Below are 19,320 nucleotides of genomic sequence, written 5' to 3' on the forward strand. Positions count from 1 at the left end.
TGGCTGCTCAAGGGGAATAGCACCCTGAGGCCACTTTGTCCCTTCCCACATGTCACCTTGGTGGTCTGAACAGTGTGACTCTAACGTCTTTTTTGTAGCTGTTGTCCAGGCTTCTGGGGCCCATCTCTGTGTCCCTGGAAAAAAGAAGAGGAAAATGAGTGCCTGGTGCTGTGTGCTCCATGCCTGGACCTCCCTGTCCCCTTATTCTTGCACAGCAGGGTCATGGTCGTGTGATGTAAGACAGTTTGCAGAGGCTTTGTCTGTCCCGAGTACCCTATCCTTAAGGGTATAGAAAAGGGACGTAGTCTCAACCTGGTATGCAGAAAGCACTGGGGGACCTTGCCAGAACCACCTTTCATCATGTGCACTGCCTGGGGCCAGGCCAGAACACCTGGACCCTTGAGTAGCACAAAGATCCCCCAGATGCCAGACCTCATGGAAACAGGCTCCAGGGTTGGGTGTGTAAGCTCAGGTCAGATGGGTGGGAAAGCCAGCCCTACTGAATATTAGAAAGAGTCAAATGAGCATTTCCCCAAGTTCCAGAGCACACCCAGAATGGAGTATACAAGTGGCCAGGCATTACCCAGTGAGTGCCAAGGAACAGCTGCCGCAGGTGAGGCTTACCGTTCTCTCCTCTGTCAGGTGGCGTCTGAAGATTTAAGGGATGTGCCAGGAGCTGTTGGTGGTGCAAGGTAGGGAAGAGGGCCTCAGTCTCCGCTGCAGACTGAGCAACTGGTAGCCTCTTGTCAGTAGCCTGTTCGTAGAAGTCTGTCTTGACTCCAGCACAGTTGAGAGGAGCTCTGGCTGTTTCTCCTCAGCTGTCTAATTGACATTATCTTACAAGAGAGGTTGGCAAATCAAAGCCAGTTTGGGCCACGGTCTGTTGTACAGTGAGCCAAGAATAAGTGTTCTCTCTTGGTTTGCTGGTGGAGCTTTTGTTGTTTTGTGAGACAGGGTCTCACAGCAGCTCAAGCTGACCTCATCTTCATGGCATCACTGCTCCTCAGCCTGAGCGTCGGCATCACAGAACAAGCCTCTCCACCTTGCTGGGTGATGGTGGTTGTTGCTTTTGTTTTGTGTTTGTTTTTTGCCTCTGAGACAGGGCCTCTCTATAGCCCTGACTGCCCTGGAACTTGTTTTGTAGACCAGGCTGGCCTCGAACTCACAAAATTGGCCTTCCTCTGCCTCCTATTGGCTGGGATTAAAGGTATGTGCCACCATGCCTGACTGCTGCTTCTTTTTGTTATTGTTTTTTTTAACATTTGTTTATTTTTCTGGGCATAGTGGTGTACTTCTTTAATCTCAGCACTCAAGAAGCAGAAGCGGACAGATACATATCTCTGTAGGTTCAAGGATAGTCTGGTCTACACAGCAAGTTCCCAAACAGCCAGGGCTACAGAAAGAGATCCTGTCTCCAAACAAACAAACAAATTGTTTATTTTAATTCTGAGTGTATGAGTATTTGCCTGCATGTATGTATTTGTGAACCACATGTATGCTTGGTGCCTTTGGAGGCCAAGACAGACAGCATCACCTCTCCTGCAACTGGAGTTACAGATGGTTGTTAGCCACCATGTGGGTGTTGAGAAACAAACTCAGATCCTCTACGAGAACTCTGAGTATATTTAACTGTTGAGCCATCTGTCAAGCCCTTGATTACTACATTCTTAAATTCCTGTTTAAACAAAATTACATGGATAGGACCAGCACACACATCATGAAACATTAGCTCCTTGGCCCTTTACAGAAGTCTGTCTTTATTTATTTATTTTATTTTATTGAGACAGGATCTCTACATAGCCCTGGCTAACCTGTGATTTGCTACATAGACAAGCTGGCTTCAAAACTCAGAGATCCACCTGCCTTTGACCAGTTCTGGGATTAAAGGCCTGCCCCACCATGCCTGGCTACAGAAGCGGATTTCTAATTCTTGTTCATGGGAAGGTTGTAGAGTGCAAAAGGGGCTGGAATTTCAATATGATGGTCCTAGGACCCACCCAACTTGATTTACTGCCTAAAAAGCCAGAATGTCCCTCAAGGTAGTCATTTTTCAATAAAGAGAGTCACCTTGGAATACTTCGTTGCCCCTTTGATGCCTGGCAGCATCCAAATGACAGACACTTCTGTTATGGAAGCCAGATTGGTTTGTGCAGGCTGTGGTGGATAGCTGTGATCTGAGTGTGTAGACTCAAGCTGGACTCAAGCTGGCCACCCATCCTGATGGCAGCCACTTGAACCGGCTCAGCTGAATGAGAGGCTCAGGAGACCCATGGATTGGCTTCCCAGGGTTAGGGTACTATAGCAGACTAGGAGATGGAATGTTCCTGTGTCCCTGATCCAGTCTCTTCTTGCACAGCCCAGAACAGGCAGAGCCAGAGGTTCAGGTGGTGCCTGGGTCAGGCCAGATCATCTTTCTGCCCTTCACTTGCATTGGCTACACAGCCACCAACCAGGACTTCATCCAGCGCCTCAGCACACTGATCCGCCAGGCCATTGAACGGCAACTGCCTGCCTGGATTGAGGCTGCCAACCAGCGGGAGGAAGCCCAGGCTGAACAGGGCGAGGAGGAGGAAGAAGAGGAGGAAGAGGAGGATGTTGCTGAAAACCGCTACTTTGAAATGGGACCCCCAGACGTAGAAGAAGAGGAGGGCAGTGGCCAGGGAGAAGAGGAGGATGAGGAAGATGAGGAAGACGAGGAGGCTGAGGAGGAGCGTCTGGCTCTGGAGTGGGCCCTAGGCGCTGACGAGGACTTTCTGCTGGAGCACATCCGCATCCTCAAGGTGCTGTGGTGCTTCCTGATCCATGTGCAGGGCAGCATCCGCCAGTTTGCTGCCTGCCTTGTGCTCACCGATTTCGGCATCGCTGTCTTTGAGATCCCACACCAAGAGTCACGAGGCAGCAGCCAACACATCCTCTCATCCCTGCGTTTCGTCTTCTGCTTCCCACATGGCGACCTCACTGAGTTTGGCTTCCTCATGCCAGAGCTGTGTCTGGTACTCAAGGTGCGGCACAGTGAGAACACACTCTTCATCATCTCGGATGCTGCCAACTTGCACGAGTTCCATGCTGACCTACGCTCCTGCTTTGCACCACAGCACATGGCCATGCTGTGCAGCCCCATCCTCTATGGCAGCCACACCAGCCTGCAGGAGTTCTTGCGCCAGCTGCTCACCTTCTACAAGGTGGAGGGTGGCTGTCAGGAGCGCAGCCAGGGATGCTTCCCTGTCTACTTGGTCTACAGTGACAAGCGCATGGTCCAGACAGCTGCTGGGGACTACTCGGGCAACATCGAGTGGGCCAGCTGCACACTCTGCTCGGCGGTGCGGCGCTCCTGCTGTGCGCCCTCCGAGGCTGTCAAGTCTGCTGCCATCCCCTACTGGCTGCTGCTCACCCCCCAGCATCTCAATGTCATCAAGGCCGACTTCAACCCCATGCCCAGTCGTGGCACCCACAACTGCCGCAACCGCAATAGCTTCAAGCTTAGCCGTGTGCCACTCTCCACTGTGCTGCTGGACCCCACTCGCAGCTGCACCCAGCCACGGGGTGCCTTTGCTGATGGCCACGTGCTCGAGCTGCTGGTTGGCTACCGCTTTGTTACCGCCATCTTTGTGCTGCCCCACGAGAAATTCCACTTCCTGCGAATCTACAATCAGCTACGGGCCTCACTGCAGGACCTGAAGACTGTTGTCATCTCCAAGACTCCTGCAGCTGGACCACGATCCCAAAGCCCCCTCCTGGGCGGCCAGTCTGCCACGGGCAGGGCCAGGTGAGACTCGTGCAGGCCCCTGGGACCTGGGCTCGGACTGGCTTGGGTGTGCTCTCGGGCATTCGTACTCTGTGGGAGTCTCCCTTTACTTTCGCTTTCCTCCAGCTTCTTTCCAACCCTGCCGGCCGCCGCCAGGGATCTCATGCCGAGGCTGGCGCTGTCAGCTAGTGCCTGCTTCTGGTACCCCTTCCTGAGACCAGCTCCCAAGCTTATTTTTTAGCAGCACACACAAAGCCCTTCTCAGGAAGGACTGAGTTGTCTCTAACTTGGGGCCCCTCCCAAGGGACCTTCTGAAGACCAGAGTGTCTGGGTAGGTCCTCTTTTCTTTGAGGGGAGATTGCAATGCTTGGCAGGAAGGAGCTGGCAGCTAGAGCCTATCCACACTGGCCCCTCCCCTTGGATGCCTCGTTAGTGTCCTGCTTTCTGTTGAAGAATTTCCCTACCTGGGAGCAGGCCAAGAATCCATCCTGGCAGAATGCTGAGACCCTGTCTTTACCTCTGGTTCTCCTTAGCGTCTCTTGGGTCTACCCTCTGCCCTCAGTCAGTCCCCAGCTGATGATCCAAAGGGCTTTCAACTCCTACAGCTGAATCCAGTGCCCCTCTTATACCTGTACAGAGGTGGCCGTCCCATATCTCCACTCACCATGTGAAGTAGTTGGTATGCACCTTGTCCTCCTTCCGAGCTACCACAGCCTGGCTTTCTCCTGGGACTCCTGCAGAAACCAGGCCCCTAAAGGTGTATCTGCACACCCATGGCAGCAGAGTAGCCCAGCAGTCCCTAAAGATGTATCTGCACACTCATGGCAGCAGAGTAGCCCAGCAGCTTCTTGGGTATTTGGTCAAATGCCAGATCATGGCCCCAGGGACTGCAGCAGTTGGACTGGATCTATGGATGGAGAGGGCAGCATCCGAAGGACCCTACCCCTTCACTGGGTGTGGTCCTGTGGGTGATGGAGAGGGCAGCATCCAAAGGACCCTACCCCTTCACTGGGTATGGCCCTGTGAGTTGAATGCTGGAGACTCCCAGCTCCCATGAGCTTTAAGTTTCTGAGCGTTAGCAGGTCTTAGACCAGTGACATTCCAGCATGGCCATGTGCAGTGGTGGTTGAGTAGGCTGCATGCCTGGGTTACCTGAAGACATCCCCAAAACAAACTGAAGAGCATTCTGAGTTTTGGTTCTCCCCTCTGCTTGCATATACATGCCTAGGTTCTAACTTGGGTTCTTGCATAAGTACTCTAGGGTGGCATTTCAACACATCTGACACCTTACACCCAAGTCATAACTCTCAGGTGGCCTTTCTGATGCCTCTGTAGTGCTTTTAAAATGAACTTTCAGGGCTGGGGAGATGGCTCAGTGGTTAAGAGTACTGGTTAAAAGATGAACTTTCAGTCCATGAGCCAAAGCCTTTATTACGTGTGTATGGCTGGCTCTGGGTGGTCTGCTCTGCCCACATCTGTTCATGAAAAGGGCTGACACTTGCCCTCTGCTGTGTGGTCCTCCCATGGAGAGCATAGTGATGAGGTAGGTCACCCCAGGACCCCCAAGGCTAGCACATGGTATACAGTTGGCTATCACACTCTGATGTGCATATGATAGGAATCTCCATGGAGTCCACATGTTTATTTGGCATTTCTTGGGTCACTGGGAGATGTAGTGATAAGCAGCGACCACAGGAGACCCCAGCACAAGCTCCGGCTCCAGCTCCAGTTCCGGCTCCAGCTGCAGTCCCAGCAGAGGCCTTGGATCCAGTTCCAGCTCCAGCAGAGGCTCCAGCTCCAGCAGAGGCTCCAGCGGAAGCTCCAGCAGAGGCTCCAGCTCCAGCAGAGGCTCCAGCAGAAGCTCCAGCAGAGGCTCCAGCTCCAGCTGAGGCTCCAGCTCCAGCTGAGGCTCCAGCTCCAGCAGAGGCTCCAGCTCCAGCGGAGGCTCCAGCTCCAGCAGAGGCTCCAGCTCCAGCTCCAGCAGAGGCTCCAGCTCCAGCGGAAGCTCCAGCGGAGGCTCCAGCTCCAGCGGAGGCCCCAGCAGAGGCCCCAGCACAAGCTGAGGCTCCTGCCCAGTACCCAAGCGAGCACCTGATCCAGTCCACATCTGAGGAGAATCACATCCCCTCTTACTTGCCAATCTGCCCGTCACTCCAGCACATTGCCAGTCTTCAGGGGCGTGCCATCGTTGATCTCTTCCACAGCAGCATTGCCGAGGTATTGGCCTGGTCTGCTGCCTGGCACTTGTGTGGTGAGAGGTGTGGGCTCTGCTGTGGTACCAGTCAGTCCTGAGGGTAGGGCAGGGTTTGTGTGGGGACATCCTCAGGTCCCAGGTTTCTCTGACATCATGTGGGCCTCAGCTTCATCTGCTCACAGGATTGAGGATCTGGGTCAAGAGGTGTGCCCTCTGCCATATCTAAGTCTGTGTAGCCCTGGTGCAGGTCTATACCCCCGTGTCTACCTCCTGTTCGCACCTCTTGCCTGCTCTGAGTTTGTTAGATAAATGAGGTGAGCTTCCTGTCCCTTTTCATCCAAGGCCATGAGCAGTTCCTAGGACCCAGGAGTCACCACAGTAGCAGGGCTGAGACAAGCGGGAGGGATGTGCTGCCTGGAGTCTGCACTCGAGCTAGCGTGCTCTAGAAGGCAGGGAGGTGTGGTCTGGCCCACCCCCCCCTCCTGCAGGCTCCCACATAAGCCCTCTGTGCCCAGGTTGAAAACGAGGAGCTGCGGCACCTGCTGTGGTCATCAGTGGTCTTCTACCAGAGCCCGGGGCTGGAGGTGACCGCCTGCGTGCTGCTCTCCACCAAGGCCGTGTACCTGGTGCTGCACGACAGCCTCCGCCGCTACTTCTCCGAACCACTCCAGGGTAGGCACTCGGCCTGCAGGGGCTTGGAGCAGGGACGGCTCTGGGCCGAGAGCCCCTTAGCTGAGGAAGGGGTGACAACGGTACTTCCCTCTTAGAACTGCCGTACGGACCTAAGGCCAAACACAGATATGCCATGCCAGGAAGTGCTTGGGAACTGGCTGTCACATGCAAGGATTTGGCAGCCTCTGCCTCTTGGAGCTCGGTGGCAGCCTCATCCAATGACTTGGTGCCTCTGCTGAGCTAAACTTGGTTGAGGCTGATAGCCCACACCCAGTCTCCTAGAAGTCCTCCGTGTGTGCAGGTGGTGGTGACTCCTTGCCAGGTGACCTTCCTGCTGGACATGTTTAACCTCAGCCTCTTCTCTCCATCACAGATTTCTGGAACCAGAAAAACCCGGACTATAACAACAGTCCTTTCCACATCGCTCAGTGCTTTGTGTTCAAGCTCAGTGACCTGCAGTCAGTCAATGTCGGCCTTTTTGACCAGTACTTCCGGCTGACGGGTAAGTGACCTAGTGTGTTTTGTCGCAGTTTGGGTGAAGGCCAGTGTCGCCAGTGGCTTCCACCTCGGACATGTGGGTGCCCTATCACTGGACATGTTATCTCCACTGACAAGCCAGCTACTCGGGTGGGAGGAAGCCAGCCGCTTCAGGAACTGCTGAGATGGCAGCACTCCCGCCCCAGGGTTTATAGCAGGAGGGAGCAGCCAACCCAAATGGCAGCAGAGTGAGTGCCTGGGGCAGGATGTTTCTGACTCACACTTCCTGAAGACAGAAAGCTAAGCTCTTCCCCTAGCGCCTCTATCCCCTTCCAGAAAAATGTCTCGGCCCTTCCTGCCTGAGATATGGCCACCCCCCTGGGTCCATGATGCTCTCCCACATGGACCCTCTGGGTCCTGGTTTTCTGGGCAGGGACCTTGCAGGGAATGGGAGTGGTGGCCTGTATCTGTGACCAGCCCCTTCTTGTGCAGGCTCCTCCCCGTCACAGGTGGTCACGTGCTTGACTCGGGACAGCTACCTGACACACTGCTTCCTCCAGCACCTTATGCTCGTGCTCTCCTCACTGGAGCGCTCCCCTTCCCCTGAGCCTGTGGATAAGGACTTCTACTCAGAATTTGGGGACAAGAACACAGGTACCCTGACCCCCAGAACCCTCCCTGCCCGTGTCTCTAACTGTCCCTCTTCTCTGCCAAGCTGGCCAGGGCTTTATGTGGGCCTCTTCCATGGCAGAGACTCCATCCCAGGAGTCTCATCCAGCAGGTGTAGCTCTCAGCCCAGACCTTGGAGCACCCTCCACTACCTCTCATTTAGAGTCTAGGGCTGGTGTGGGGCTACTGTTGCTTCTAACCCCACACAGGCTAGCCCAGGCTACAACCCTGGTGTCACGTCTTTCTGTAGGAAAAATGGAGAACTATGAGCTGATCCATTCCAGCCGTGTCAAGTTCACCTACCCCAGTGAGGAAGAGGTCGGGGACCTGACCTTTATCTTGGCACAGAAGATGGCTGATCCTGAAAAGGCCCCAGCCCTCAGCATCTTACTGTATATACAGGCCTTCCAGGTGGCCCCACCACAGCCTGGACGGAGCAGGGGTTCACTGCGCCCCAAGACACTCCTGCTCACCAGTGCTGAGATCTTTCTCCTGGATGAGGACTACATCCACTATCCATTGCCTGAATTTGCCAAAGAGCCACCACAGAGGGACAGATACCGGCTAGATGATGGCCGCCGTGTCCGGGATTTGGACCGGGTGCTTATGGGCTACCAGCCCTACCCCCAGGCCCTTACTCTTGTGTTTGATGACACGCAGGGTCACGATCTCATGGGCAGTGTCACCCTGGACCACTTTGGGGAGATGCCAGGTGGTCCTGGCAGGGCTGGCCAGGGCCGGGAGGTCCAGTGGCAGGTGTTTGTCCCCAGTGCTGAGAGCCGAGAAAAGCTCATCTCAGTGCTGGCACGTCAGTGGGAAACGCTTTGCGGCAGGGAGCTGCCTGTGGAGCTCACCGGCTAGTGCGAGCCGTGACAGCCCTGGCCACCTGCCATGTGCAGCCTAGTCTGGTGCCCGAGAGGGCAAGGAAGCAGGCCTTCTGTGTTCTTTTTAAGGTGTTCTCCCCTCCCTGGATTCCTTACATTGATTGCCTACAGCCCCCACACAGCTCCCACAGAGAATGTGAACATGTGTGTTGAGTTCCTTCTTCCTAATGCTGGGAAGAAGTGTGCCAGCCCCACCAGAGTGTCCTTGTGATGCCAGCTTCCCTGTGTGCCTGCCTCTGAAGTGGCATGGCCAGGCACACAGCCTTGTTTTGTCCTTGATTGTGATGCTGTTGTTAACACTGGCTCTGTGAACCTGGTGACCTCCACGTCCTTTCCTGAAGTGTTGAGTCCAGTCCTTTGTTGCTGTTGCTGTTGTTGTGGGCATTTTGCTGCTAATTATGAAGCTGGTAGCAGAATATACATTGGAAGCTCCCATTTTGTGGGCTTTTCCAAAATGGAGGCTTCCTTAGGTCCAGACAAGAGGAAGTCTTATGGGGAGTTCCCAGGCCATGGGGCCAAGAGGAGCCGGTACAGGGGACCTAGAGCTGCCAGCACCAAGCGTAATTCCTGTTGCCTATTTTCTCTATTCTAATAAAGCAGAGTTTGACAGAGTCTGGGTCTTCTAGGTCAAAGACAACTGAGGTCCCAAAAGGACTTCAACCAAGGGTATAGTCAGTATGGGGGAGACTAGAGACAAGGGGGTGGGGTGGGAACCTCCTGTTGGGGCCATGCTGGTTTGTGGTCAAACCTGGAGCCTAAGGCAAAGAATAGTCCATGCAGCTCTTCAGGACACACCTCCCATAGCAGCCCGCCATCCCTCTTTAAACTCCTCAGGGTGTCCTGCATCTGGGTCTAGCCCCACTAAGGGTGAGGCCTGAAGACTGGGCTTGCTGATGTGTGTGGGACCAGGGGTCCGATGAAGACGGCCTAGGAATGGCAGCAGGAAGTGGACCAGGTGGTGGGCAGTGGCAAAAAAGAGCCCCTGCCTGTCTCTGCCTGTAGTCATGCCAGAGGGTTGGGGGTTACCTCAGGGACGCTGCCAAGTAGGACCTAAGAGTTCATGGATGGTCAATGGTAAGTATTGGATTCCCGGTTATTGGGTATCCTCCGCCTATGGAATAAGCCAATCAAGCCGAATTAATAAGCCTAGGTTTAATAAACAGAACAAAGCAACTCCTGGGTGACTCTCAGAAAGGCAGGAGATAAAATCACACAGTTGATCTGGCGACCAGGTCTTAAAATACCCTGTAGATGTGGTCTTGAGCAGCCCTGGGGGAGGGGCTGACCCTTGGTGGGCTTTCTGAGGGGCAGGGTCTGGAGAGAGCAGCTCCAGGGGAGGGGCCGCCTCTTGGGGCACTGAGGGCAGGGTTGAGAATGGGGCCCCGAGCTGGAGATTCCCAACATCCCAACCTTTTTGGGTATGTATGGATGTCAGTTCAAGACTGGTTACTTCCTGCTTTCAAGGGATGACGTGAGGAGAGGGGGGAGTTGGGATTCAGTGAGCTCACTCTCAGCGGGAGGTGTGGATGAAGAAGAATTTGGTTAACTGCCATCCTGGAGACCTCAACCATCTATTCGTTGAGGAGGTGGAGAAGGCTGGTTGCTAGGAGAAAAAATGGGTTATTAACACTGTGACCCTATGAACGGACTAGCCGTGGGAAAAGAATGGAACAGAGATGTGCTGTGTTTGTACAGAAGAGGCAAGGGTGAATGAGCCAGACGAAAGAGCAGATATGCACTTGAGTCTGGAGAGGTGGTACCAGCACTGATGTTCCAGGAGCTTGGGATGGCACACCAAATCAAGGGATGATGTGTTCAGGAGTACATGAGCCATTCATCACATCTACTGTTTCCCTGGAGGTAGGGAGCACATCCATCCTGTAAAGGTGTCAATAAGAGTTAAGAGATAACAGAGCTTTTTATGAGTGAGTGTGGGTGAAATCAACCTGCCAATATTCGCCTGGTTGGTATCCTTGGAACTGGTGCAGGGGCTGGCATATCTGAAGGGCCCCCTACAGGTTGGCCTTGGCACAAGTCTGGCAGGAGGGGTGGGCCTGTCCAGGGACTGATCTACCATGCCAAATTCCTTGATACAGTGGCAGAACTCTTTCCCAGGGACATATGCAGGTGTCTGTAAAACAACTGGAACAGAATTACATCTTGGTGTGATAGCATAGAGCTTCTGTGCAATCCTAAGAGCTGGGACCAGGAAAATCCACAGACATCTGAGGACTCCTGAAAACTGTTTGTGGTCAGTGCTACCACCAAGCCTGTGAACGAAGCACACCTGTTTGTATTTCCACAGGAAACTGAACTAATGAACTAATGAGCTACCAAGCTGGTTAGCCTTGTGGGATGTCGGGGGAAGAGCTGTTAAACTGATAAGGCTATCGGTACCCTAGTCATCAAATGCCATCAGATCTGAGAAGGATAACTATAAGCAGACGTGAGATAGCCTTCCAGCTACCTAGGCAGTCCCAGGTCTCTCCGTGGTCATTGGGGGACAGAAGTCCCGAAGGCAGTACCAGTCTTCGGCTGCCAAGCCCAGAAGATCCAACAGACTTTTCCTGTGGGGTAGGAATTTGGGGAGAGTGACCTACCTTGTCTTGGCAAAGCAGGGCAGTCAGGTCCCCAGTGTCTTGCTTGTTCACAATCTGGACAGGGTCTTGCCAGCAGTTTAAAGTGCAAAGCAGTTTTTTTAGTTTGTTTGTTTTTTGTTTTGTTTTGTTTTTTCTGCATGGCTGGCTTTGCCACATTTAAAGCAAGCTTCCAGGTGGAAGTTCTTCTGTGGTCTTGGAGGAGGCACAGGATGCTGCCAGGAGCCGGCATGTCTCTGTCATGAGAGGCTTTTTTTTAAAATTAAAATGCCATATTCTCAGATCTCTGAAGCACTTGGGGAATAGGGGATAATTATCTGATTGGTATCTCTGAAGTAGAAGAATGTTGCTGAGGCTTAACTTTGAGAGCATATAAGTTAAATCTGGACACACAGTTTACCCCATTAGTTACAGCTTACCAATGTTAGCAAAAGCAAGATGATTAGAAGGAATATTTCAGTCTCTAGTTTTCAGCTGTGGTCCTAAGATATAATCAAGACAAAACCAAGTTTTAACATCGCAAACAATTCAATGTTTTTTAAAATCAGTATCGGTTATTCTTAGGTTGCAAAGTCTGGCTGCCAGCAAGATACAGCCCGTGCATGGGTGCATGGGGGCGCAGCTTTAATCCCTCAGCGACCAACACTGTTTTACATCCTATCTTTCATAAAACGTGTTTTCAGGACAGGACAGGAGTTATCACACAGAAATCTATCCTAAGCCAAAACAACGTGGAGACCTAATGTCTCCTGGTGGACCCATTTCCACATGGTCACCTCTATCTAAGATGGCGACGAAGTCACATATGACCTCCCTCTTCTCTATCCCTAGTCAAAATGGCAACTGTTTCCAGAGCAGTTCCAATTTGGAGTCATCAGTTTTGTTTGTTTCTTTGTTTTGTTTTGTTTTTTGAGATAGGGTTTCTCTGTGTAGTTTTGGTTCCTCCCCTAGGCTGGCCTCGAACTCACAGAGATCTGCCTCCCTAGTGCTGGGATTAAAGGCGTGCAGTGGCAGAGTCACCAGTTTTAAGTTAACTTTTGTTACAGATTTTTATCCATACCCAATTTCTTAGCTGTTTTTCTTTAATAAGGTAGAACAGCATAAAATAACTTTTTCTGTCATCACATCAGATTCGGCAAAACCCAGAGGCAAATCCTGAGCAAAGCAACTAGTTGTTACCAAGACACACAGAACACGTAAATTCGGGCATTCAAAACCAGTCAAAAACAAGCATACTGTGGCCACATTTCCATCCATACAGGCAAAGTAGGTGGGACTTTTTAACAGGAAGACAAACAAAACTTTAAACCATGTCCGATGAAGCAGCCTGCCACAGGCAGATAGAATTTTAGCATGGTGGGGGTGGGGGTGGGGTGGGGTGGGGTGGGGGGAGGGGCAGAGGGAACAGAGCATGAGACATTAAGCAGTTCAGGTTGGGAGAGCAGTCAGGAACAGAGAACGGATCTAGTGCAGGCATAAGGCAGCAAACGGAAGTGGGAGCGGAGGAAGGGCAGAGATGCAGACAGACAGGGAGAGGGAACCGGAGTGCAAGGCTCGCTCATAAACACGGATGAGGCCTATGGTGTGAGGCAATTTGGATAAATTTCGTAGGAGACACCCCAAGGGTATCTGGGGACCGAAAGTATCCATTCACAAGCTGTTAGCCAGAGACCAGAGACTACGGCGAGGCGTCCTCCGAGATAGTCTGGGCCCAAACGGTGGGAGGCTGGGGTATCCCGGTGCAGGATGTCTCCCAAACAAAGGAGCCCCAAAGGGCAGGGATTGTCCCTACCCCAGAACAGGCCGGAGTCACCTGGCATTGCAGTGACTTGGCAGGCAAACCGGAAGCCTCTCACCCAGAAGGGGTGAAGACTCGGAAGGAATCCTGGATCCCTTTATAAGCTTTTGGTTTGGAATGGATGCCGAGCAAAAGTCATTCCGATGTGGAGGAGACAGGGAGGAAGGGAGAGTGGCTTTCCACGGCCACGTGGTCGCTGGAAAAACTCTACTTGGGTTCGGCACCAACTAGATAAGTATTGGATCCCCAGTTAATGGGTATCCTCCGCCTATGGAATAAGCCAATCAAGCCGAATTAATAAGTCCAGGTTTAGTAAACAGAGCAAAGCAACTCGAAAGGCAGGAGATAAAAATCACAAAGCAGGTCTGGCGCCAAGTCTTAAATACCCTGTAGGCGTGGTCTGGCGCAGCCCCAGGGGAGGGGCTGACCCTTGGCGGGCTTTCTGACCGGTGGGGTCTGGAGAGAGCCGCTCCAGGGGAGGGCCCACCACTTGGCACGCTGAGGGCGGGGTTTGGGAATGCCCCCCCCACCCCCACCATCACCCCAAGCTGAAGATCCACAACAGTCAAACCCTGTGTCCTACCCTTCACCCAATTCCCACCACTAGAACAGGGCCTGTTGCCCACTCACCTCATCTGGGCCAGGCATCAGGCAGGGTTGCAGGAGCGGTAAGATGGATTTAGTGTGACTGACGAGCCCCAGGTTGTACTCTGCTGCTCCCCAGTTTGTCTAGTTGTGGGGTTGTTGCTTTTGTTCACTTTGTATCATCAGAATGGCATCCTGGCATGGAGAACCTGCTGCCCTCAGAGTGTGGGGGTAGAAGAAAGAGAAAGTTGCCCAGGAAAGGGCTTCTCACCCTCAATACCCCCCCGAGTCAGACCTCCAAGGCCAGCCTAGCCCTCCACACTGACAGGGTGGGACATGCCAAGGAAGAACAGGGAAGCATGTAGCCCTGGGTTCCATTCCCAGGACCACACAGCACCCACTCACAAACGCAAGGGGATGATGACACACACTACCTTAGAGCTTTATTGCTGTGAAGAGACACCATGACCACAGCAACTCTTAAAACGGAAATCATTTAATTGGGGCTGGCTTATAGTTCAAAGGTTTAGTCCATTATCATCATGGCAGGAAGCATGGTGGCATGCAGGCAGACGTGGTGCTGGAGAGGTAACTGTGAGTTCTATATCTGGATCCACAGACAACAGGAAGAAAACTGTGAGACACTGGCCTGGTTTGAGCATCTGAGACCTCAAAGCCTACCGCCAATGATACACTTCCTCCAATAAGGCCATACTCCTAATAGTGCCACTCCCTGTGGGCCTATGGGGGCCATTTTTATTCAAACATCACACACACACACCTATATCCCTAATGTAAGCAAGAGGCCGAGGCACAATGATGATGAGATCCCAACCAGCCTGGAATACACAGCAAGACCCTTGTCTTTAAAAAAAGTAATAATAAGCTGGGCAGTGGTGGCACACACCTTTAATCCCAGCACTCGGGAGGCAGAGCCAGGCAGATCTCTGTGAGTTCTAGGCCAGCCTGGGCTATAGAGTGAGTTCCAGGACAGGCGCAAAGCTACACAGAGAAACCCTGTCTCAAAATAAAAATAAAAATAATAATAATAATAATAAAAAGAGAGGATTGGTGAGTCAAGTCTATAATCCCAGCACTTGGAAGGCCAAGCGTCTGAGGCCAGACTGAGCTATATTGTAAATTGTAGGGAAGCTTGTTTCAGAGGAAGGGACTGGGGAGAAATAGAGAAATTGTAACAAGTATAGAGAACAGTAGAGCCTCCTACACCCAGACCAGCCGTCTCCAGCCTGGTCCTAAGGACACCTCCTGGAGGAGGCTGTATCTAAAGTCTAAATTCCGCTGAACTGCTTAGGGGCTCTGAGCCTACATCCTCAAACAATAACAGGAACAGGAAATTAACCATCTTCCATGTATCTGTACCAGCCCAGGTGGTAAGCCTGTTCTTTCTCAGCTAACACTCCAGGGTAGACAAAAAATGAACTATTCAGTAGGGCAGTGCAAGCCGAGTGCCAATGTCGGGTGTGTGTGTGCGTGTGTGTGTGTGTGTGTGTGTGTGTGTGTGTGTGTGTGTGTGTGTGTGAAATCAGGCACTGGGCTGCCCAGAAGCCTGGGATCAGGTCAAAGAAGTGCCCTGAACCCTTGTTTAAAGGAAAACTCGGGCTGGGGATGTGGCTCCATAGTAAAGCACCTGCAGCATGTACCAGGCCCAGGGCTTAACCCCCAACAACACACACAGCCTTAAACTGATTAAATGTAGCAGAGTTTATCGGACCTGCCCTTCTCAGGCAGCCCTGAGAACAGCATCTAGAGAGACCAAACCAGGCAAGACTTAGAAGAGACAGAAAGGAGCAGAGAATGTTTAAGTCAGGCTTAGTTGGCAGTTGATAAGACAGCCCCTTACACATGACTGAAGCCCCTCCCCCCCATGCTGCAATCAAGATCCATGCCTGGCCTGTCGGCACAGCAAGAGATTTTAGTCCAAACCAATGACACCACACTTACCTGGAAGGGAAGCAGTATGTACATTGGAGCTTACCTTAAGGAAAAGTCCCAGTTGGCCAAGAAGCAGAACAGAAAGGAAAATTTTATGGGAATGTGGGAAGGAAAATGTCCAGTTAAAGCCCCATACACATCAAAGTTAAAAATAAAGTGTTGGTGATGCACGCCTTTAATCCCACCACGCAGGAGGCAGAGGCAGGTGGATCTCTGAGTTCGCAGACCAGCCTGGTCTACAGAGCGAGTTCCAGGACAGCCAGCGCTACAGAGAGAAACCCTGTCTCAGAAAAAAACAAAAACACTTAAGTCTTTTAATAAATGGTGACTCTGAGAAGCCCATACACATGCTCACGGGTGTGCTCTAATTTTTTTTACTCTCTTTTTAATAAAGCCTCGGTTCTATTTCACACTAGCGGCTCCTGAATTTCTTGTCTGCTTTGAACCCATGAATCCTGGGTTTGCCTGAGTGGATATCCCTAAAAGATTAAAGGAACTCCTCAGGCTGTGGGGCTATGACTCTGTCCCAGTCACCACTGACATCTCAGCAGAGTTGGGGACATCACAGGAGCCCACCACAGGCATGGAAAGGATTGAAGTGTGGTAGGCAGTGGGAGGGACCTGGGCTGCGGAGTAGAGGTGGGCTCAGGGAGGCCATGAGGGTCCAGAGTGATGGAGGCTGGTGTGGGAAGAACCTGAGAGACTACCATGGTGCTAACACTTTCACCTCTTCTGGTGTTGGAGGCAAAGATTGAGGCAGCCGGCCCAGGGGCAGCCAGCCCAGCACAGAGGCTGCCCAACTACCTCCTAGCCAGCCCCCAGAAGCCCAAAGCCTCTGAATGGAAAACCGGCTTGACAGATGTAGGAAAATTGTTTATCGGTGTTTGAATTTGCTTCAGAATCTCCCCTAGACCCCAGGCAGGTGGCTGATGGTGGCTTTGGACCTCCAGACTGTGATGCCATGGGGCGGCATCCCGGGCCAGGAAGGCCTGAACTGGGCCCAGGTCGTCCATGCGGGGGTCAGTGGCCAGCGTCTTCCCTTCCGCCTGCAGGCTGCTGATACGCAGGAGGAAATCCTGGTGGGTTCCTGTGGGGGTGAGCTGACGGATAGCTTTTAAAGCGGCTGCTCACCCACCCTGCCCTGCCTCCTTCCTCATGCCTGCCTCTAGGAGCTCACTCACTGCCTGCCACTGCAAACTCCCTCCCCACACAATTTCTCTCCTGGATAGCGGACCCTCCGGACCTGCCTACCATGGCAGAGCCCCGGATCCTCCTTTTTCTCTGCATCCTGGTCTTCTGCCTGGCAGGCTCCGGCTTCATCAGAGGGCAGAAGGTAAGTGGGAATTAGTCTCAGGGAACAGGGGGGGACCATGCGTAGCTGGTCTATGGATGGGTGAGTGGGGGTATCAAAGCCGCTGGTACCTGTCTGACGTCCGTGAGGGCCCAGGTTGCCAGGCTGAAGTCTGAGGCTCTTCTACCTGAAGTTCAAGGCTACAGCAGCTTGAACTCCTCTGTGTCTGGCTAGTTGGTTATGTACTCTGTATGGGCAGCCATCCTGGGTTCCCCAGCCTGTGAGTGAGCAGGAACAAAGCCAGCCCTATCCTCCTGAGCTCCCCATCCTCCTGGGCTCCCCACCCAGACTGAGGCCATCGTCTGTGTGGTCCTTACCTAGGGGATTTTAGATGTGATCACTACCCATCCTCTGGGAACTATAAACGGAGAGACTCGTTCAGAACTTGGCCACAAATGTGCCTGTGGCCAGCACTGAGCCCTGTCTAAGTCTCAGACCTGCCCCTAGCCAACCCTGGGCATGGCCCCTTCATCCTTTCCAACCTCATGCCAGCTTGTTCTCTTGTCTTATTGGGAACCCAAGGCCCACAGAGGACAGTGACAAGCTATTCCCACTAGAACCACGGGCTAGACCACAGCCTGGGATTCCTACGCAGGTCCGCAATTCCCCACGCAGGTGCACTGAGTGGATGAGAGTTTCTGAGTGGTTGTAGGATGGCCCCTGAGGCCAAGAGTGCCAGGCTGCCTGTCCCTAAGTCTCCCCAGCCCTTAGTAAGGAGGCTGCTGCTTGGGCTTTGGGAACAGCTCCACACCCTAAGTGTGGAGACTGAGTTTGGGATCTGTAGCTGGGCAAGGGAGCTTCCTTTGTGAAACCAAGCTCATCTGCTTCTTCAGCAGCTTCCAAAGTTCCTGTGGTAGACCGGGGATCTGCCACCAGGTAGCCATGGGGCTCTTTGTCTTTACACCCCCTATGGTCCCACAGGGGGAAAAATGATTTTAGGGCCAGGTCAGGGCTGGGTGGGGCAGGTGGAACCCTGGGGTGAGCATGATGGTGGGAAAACCAACAAGCTTCTGGGTTGTGCCAAGCTGGAAATCACCTTGCCACCTGTGTTCGGCTTGGAGGTGGTTTTTTTGTTTTGTTTTTTTCTGGTCAGAGACCTAGTATAGTGCTGAACGCTCCTAAGTCTGTAACTCTGGGACTAGGGCCCAGCCAGTCTGTAGCAGGGAAGAGGTTCTGAAATCCTTGTGGGTAGGAATGTAGCAATGCTGTCCTTCCCTCTCACAGTCATTCTTCCCATATGACATGAGACACAAGCCACAGCTGCTGGGAATGAAGAACCCCCTCCCCCCCCCCGAGTCACACAGTCAACAAAGATGGCAGTAGAATTTGGCACAGCAGGCGTGGGCTGTGGAGGCACCCAGAGCTCCCTGAGGGAGGGTCTTAGCACGTGTCCATCTGGGAGCCCTCTGCCCAGGGACTACTTGATGTGGAGCACAAGCCTGGGATCCACAGCCAAGGTAGAAAAGCAGAGCATCGCCGAGCCCCCAGCTCTGGTCCACTCCTCTGATGCAGAGGCAAGGGAGGCAGCTCAGGGCCCTTCCTGCCTTAGGGGGTTCAGGTTCCAGGCTGTCAACCTAGAGACTCCCCAGGATCTTGGTCCCAGCTTGGGGGCGTGTCTCTCACCTCACTACTGGGCTTAATAGTTCCTGTCTCCTCGGCTTCTCCAGCAGTGTCTGCCTAGGAAGCAGACACTGCAAACTCAGCCCTGAACTGAGCGCTCTGGCAGGTCCCAGGGAGCCCCCCCCCCCCCAGAAAGCAGACCTCTGATTCAGCTGAGGTCCCACCTCATCCCACCCAGCTGGATCACCAGCAAGAATGTGGGCTCCGTCTGGTGTCACTGGTGGGCAGACGAGGATTTGAGTGCGTGTCTAGGGTGTGGTTCCTGGAGAGGTGCTGATTTGGCAGCTGGCTTATCCATCCATCACCACTTCACACAGGCTCACAAAGCTCCTGCTTCCTCCCGGCCCGGCCCACCCTCACTCGGAATGACAGCCCTCACCTCACCCTGAGCCTGGCCCAGCATCCTAGGGTCTCCACCGACTAGGACTACGTGGTGACTGTTCTGCCTGCCTCAGCAGGTGGTTTCCAGGGGAGCCTGCTGTCAGCCAGCATAGGCCCTGAACCCAAGTTTGAGTCACTCCGTTTCCTAGACGTGCCCTGGCTCCGCAAGGACGAGCTTTGGGATGGGGAAATCTAGACACGAACAGCCGGTCTGAGGTTGTGCTGAGTTAACTTCCCTCTCGGGAGACCGCAAGCAGAGGACCAAACCACAGCAACAGGGCAGCAGGGACAGGCGCCTGGGGCTTCGTACTTTCCGGAGGAAGTGGTTTTCCTTTTCTCTGGTTTTGGGAAGCCACCCCTCAGTAACTCATTTTCGGGGAGGGGTATTCTGGAT

General features: G+C 53.1%; 2 protein-coding genes across 4 annotated transcripts in view; both read left to right on the plus strand.

Moving 5' to 3' along the window:
• The window catches only part of Nisch (nischarin), a 36,779-nt gene extending 27,526 nt beyond the window's left edge, over positions 1-9,253 (plus strand). For 2 of the 3 annotated variants that reach the window (XM_052733664.1, XM_052733666.1), the window contains 7 exons: positions 643-692; positions 2,357-3,766; positions 5,416-5,962; positions 6,455-6,611; positions 6,985-7,113; positions 7,581-7,742; positions 8,008-9,253. In XM_052733664.1, coding sequence (XP_052589624.1) covers positions 643-692; positions 2,357-3,766; positions 5,416-5,962; positions 6,455-6,611; positions 6,985-7,113; positions 7,581-7,742; positions 8,008-8,618 — 3,066 coding nt within the window. In that variant the 3' untranslated portion in view covers positions 8,619-9,253. The remainder of the gene's footprint in view (positions 1-642; positions 693-2,356; positions 3,767-5,415; positions 5,963-6,454; positions 6,612-6,984; positions 7,114-7,580; positions 7,743-8,007) is intronic. The other variant, XM_052733665.1, reaches the window with a different exon arrangement.
• A 7,458-nt stretch (positions 9,254-16,711) lies between these two features.
• Stab1 (stabilin 1) overlaps positions 16,712-19,320 on the plus strand; it is a 33,060-nt gene continuing 30,451 nt past the window's right edge. Inside the window, 1 exon segment of the mRNA XM_052733668.1 lies at positions 16,712-16,907. Within this exon segment, the coding sequence (XP_052589628.1) occupies positions 16,827-16,907 (81 nt within the window). The 5' untranslated portion in view covers positions 16,712-16,826.

Source organism: Peromyscus californicus, unplaced genomic scaffold, assembly GCF_007827085.1.
Source record: "Peromyscus californicus insignis strain IS unplaced genomic scaffold, ASM782708v3 Scaffold_12__1_contigs__length_115047231, whole genome shotgun sequence".
Lineage (NCBI taxonomy): Eukaryota > Metazoa > Chordata > Mammalia > Rodentia > Cricetidae > Peromyscus > Peromyscus californicus.